Source organism: Solanum stenotomum, chromosome 6, assembly GCF_019186545.1.
Source record: "Solanum stenotomum isolate F172 chromosome 6, ASM1918654v1, whole genome shotgun sequence".
NCBI lineage: Eukaryota > Viridiplantae > Streptophyta > Magnoliopsida > Solanales > Solanaceae > Solanum > Solanum stenotomum.
Genome location: NC_064287.1, coordinates 8,468,882 through 8,471,650, shown reverse-complemented (window position 1 = coordinate 8,471,650; position 2,769 = coordinate 8,468,882). Strand labels below are relative to the sequence as shown.

Below are 2,769 nucleotides of genomic sequence, written 5' to 3'. Positions count from 1 at the left end.
GCATCTTGGCGGTTTGAATATGATAGCCCTCTCGGCTATTTGAATATGAATGGCCATCTCGGCGGTTTGAATATGATGTCCCTCTTGGCAATTTGAATATGAATGGCCTTCTCGACAGTTTGAATATGAATGACCCTCTTGGCAATTTAATATGCAATGGCCCTCTTGGCATCTTGGCGGTTTGAATATGATGGCCCTCTCGGCTACTTGAATATGAATGGCCATCTCGGCGGTTTGAATATGATGTCCCTCTTGGCAATTTGAATATGAATGGCCTTCTCGACAGTTTGATTATGAATGGCCCTCTTTGCAATTTAATATGCAATGGCCCTCTTGGCATCTTGGCGGTTTGAATATGATGGCCCTCTCGGCAATTTGAATATGAATGGCCCTCTCGGCGGTTTGAATATGATGTCCCTCTTGGCAATTTGACTATGAATGGCCCTCTTGGCGGTTTGAATATGATGTCCCTCTTGGAAATTTGAATATGAATGGACCTTTTGGCATTTTGAATATGATGGCCTTCTTGACATTTTGAATATGATGGCCCTCTTGGCAATTTTAAATATGAATTTGACTATGAACGTAGTCTTTCATCAATTTTTGATATGGTGATAGGTACTTTTTGATCATAACATCATTTTCATCGGTATCTCGCAATCTTAAGTGGTAGATACTATTCTTTAATCTGTCAAATACCTCTTTGATCAAATGAAGATGTTACACTCACTAATTGATATTCACTGGATATGTTCTCCTGAACTAGTTGGTTGATAAATATAGCTCCTTTGATGATCTTATTATACCCTGCATCCACAAAAACATGTTAGTTTTGGAACACTGATTTGTGTTGAAGTCGCCTTGCTCCTGGTCTCGTTATCTCTAGAACTTTGTCTGGTAGATCCAATGAATCGTAGTAGACAAAAGACAAGATCATATTTAAATTAAAACATTTGTTAGGTATGAAGTTTTTTTTAAAAAAAAGAAATAGTTTTAAAGAAAATCTCTGCCAATTAACTGTCACGACATGCACGACACGAACAAAACCCTTTATCTCAGATTTTGACATGATAGGTAGCTTGTTGGCAACTTAAAACCCTTTAAGAACACGTCAATTTAAGGCAATTGAAGTCGATTTCGAAGGTCCGAGTATCCTTGATGGAATTTTTGAGGTCCTTCTCAAAAATTCTATCCCAATTAAATGTTTCAAAAACAAATCTGATGATGATCATGAGAGTCTTGAATTTGAGATCTTCTCAAAATTATTCCCAGTTGCACATTTCGATATGATCCTTGACTCTTGTTTGTAGGAAATGACTCTTTTTGTAGAATTTTTGAGGTTCTCTCAAAAATTCTGTCCCAGTTTCCATTATGAGGGGAAATGGGAATCTTATTGGGAATATAACCAAACCCTTGTGGCGCCTACGTATCCCGTTGAGGCAGGAATCAGGTCAAACGTAGTTCCCATCTCGATAACTGACAAAAATAGAAAATTTGATAAGGAAACGACCGAGGCCGACATAGACCGCCTACGTATCTCATTCTTGAGAATTCAGGTTAGATCAAGTACAATGGAATGTTTCAAAACATAATGCGATAATAATTACAAACAAACTGCAATTACAAGGAAATAAATGAAAGAAATAGCATCCTTCAAATGTAGTATCTCTTGAAGGCATCTGAATTGATAGCTTTTCACCACACTCTACCGTCTATCTCTGTTAGAACCAAAACTCCTCTTGATAGTACTTTGTGGACAACATATGGTCCTTGCCAATTAGGTGCAAATTTCCCTTTATATTCCTCTTGATGAGGGAAAATGCATTTCAACACCAATTGGCATGCATTAAATGTTCGAACTCTTACTTTCTTGTTGACAGTGCGAGTCATTATCTGTTGATACAACTGGCCATGACAAACTACACTCATTCTTTTCTCATCAATCAATGCCAATTGCTCATATCGGTTACGAACCCATTCAGCATCGCTCAATCCAACTTCCTGAATAATCCTTAAAGATGGTATCTCAACTTCAGTTGGTATCACTGTTTCTGTTTCGTATACCAATAGGTAAGGAGTTGCTCCAGTTGAGGTTCGGATTGTGGTGCGGTAACCTAGCAAAGCATAAGGCAAATTTTCATGCCAACATTTGTAGTTGTCAATCATCTTTCTCAGTATCCTCTTGATGTTCTTATTAGCAGCTTCCATAGTTCCATTCATCTGAGGGTGATATGCAGTTGAATTGTGGTGGGTAATTTTGAATTGTTCACATATCTCTTTCATCAAGTGACTATTCAGATTTGCTCCATTGTCTGTGATGATAGACTCTGGAACTCCAAAACGGCATATCAAATTGTTGCGAACAAAATTGGCCATAACTTTCTTTGTCATAGTTTTGTAGGAAGCAGCTTCGACCCACTTTGTGAAGTAATCAATGGCGACCAAAGTCAACCTATGACCATTGGAGGCAGCAGGCTCAATCGGTCCAATAACATCCATGCCCCAGGCTGCAAATGGTCAAGGGGAACTCATCGCATTGAGCTCGTGGGGTGGTACTTTGATCAGATCTCTGTGTACCTGGCATTTATGACATTTTTGGACAAATCTGCCACAATTATTTTCCATAGTCATCCAGAAGTATCCCCGCCCATAAAATTTTCTTTGCTAATGTAAATCCATTCATATGCCTCCCACACACTCCAGCGTGCACTTCTTCAAGCAATTATGTGGCTTCTGCAGCATCCACACATCTCAGTAATCCCAGATCGG

General features: G+C 38.9%; 1 protein-coding gene across 1 annotated transcript; it reads right to left on the bottom strand.

Annotated features, from left to right (window-relative positions):
• Positions 1-1,695: 1,695 nt before the first annotated feature.
• Positions 1,696-2,499, bottom strand: LOC125868456 (uncharacterized). The gene has a single exon (XM_049549100.1). It carries the CDS (start codon positions 2,497-2,499, stop codon positions 1,696-1,698), a length of 804 nt encoding a protein of 267 aa, XP_049405057.1.
• Between the last annotated feature and the right edge of the window lie 270 nt (positions 2,500-2,769).

Bases quoted from the DNA above. Each gene is read 5' to 3' on its own strand.
- LOC125868456 (XM_049549100.1), bottom strand. From the start codon at position 2,499: ATGGATGTTATTGGACCGATTGAGCCTGCTGCCTCCAATGGTCATAGG.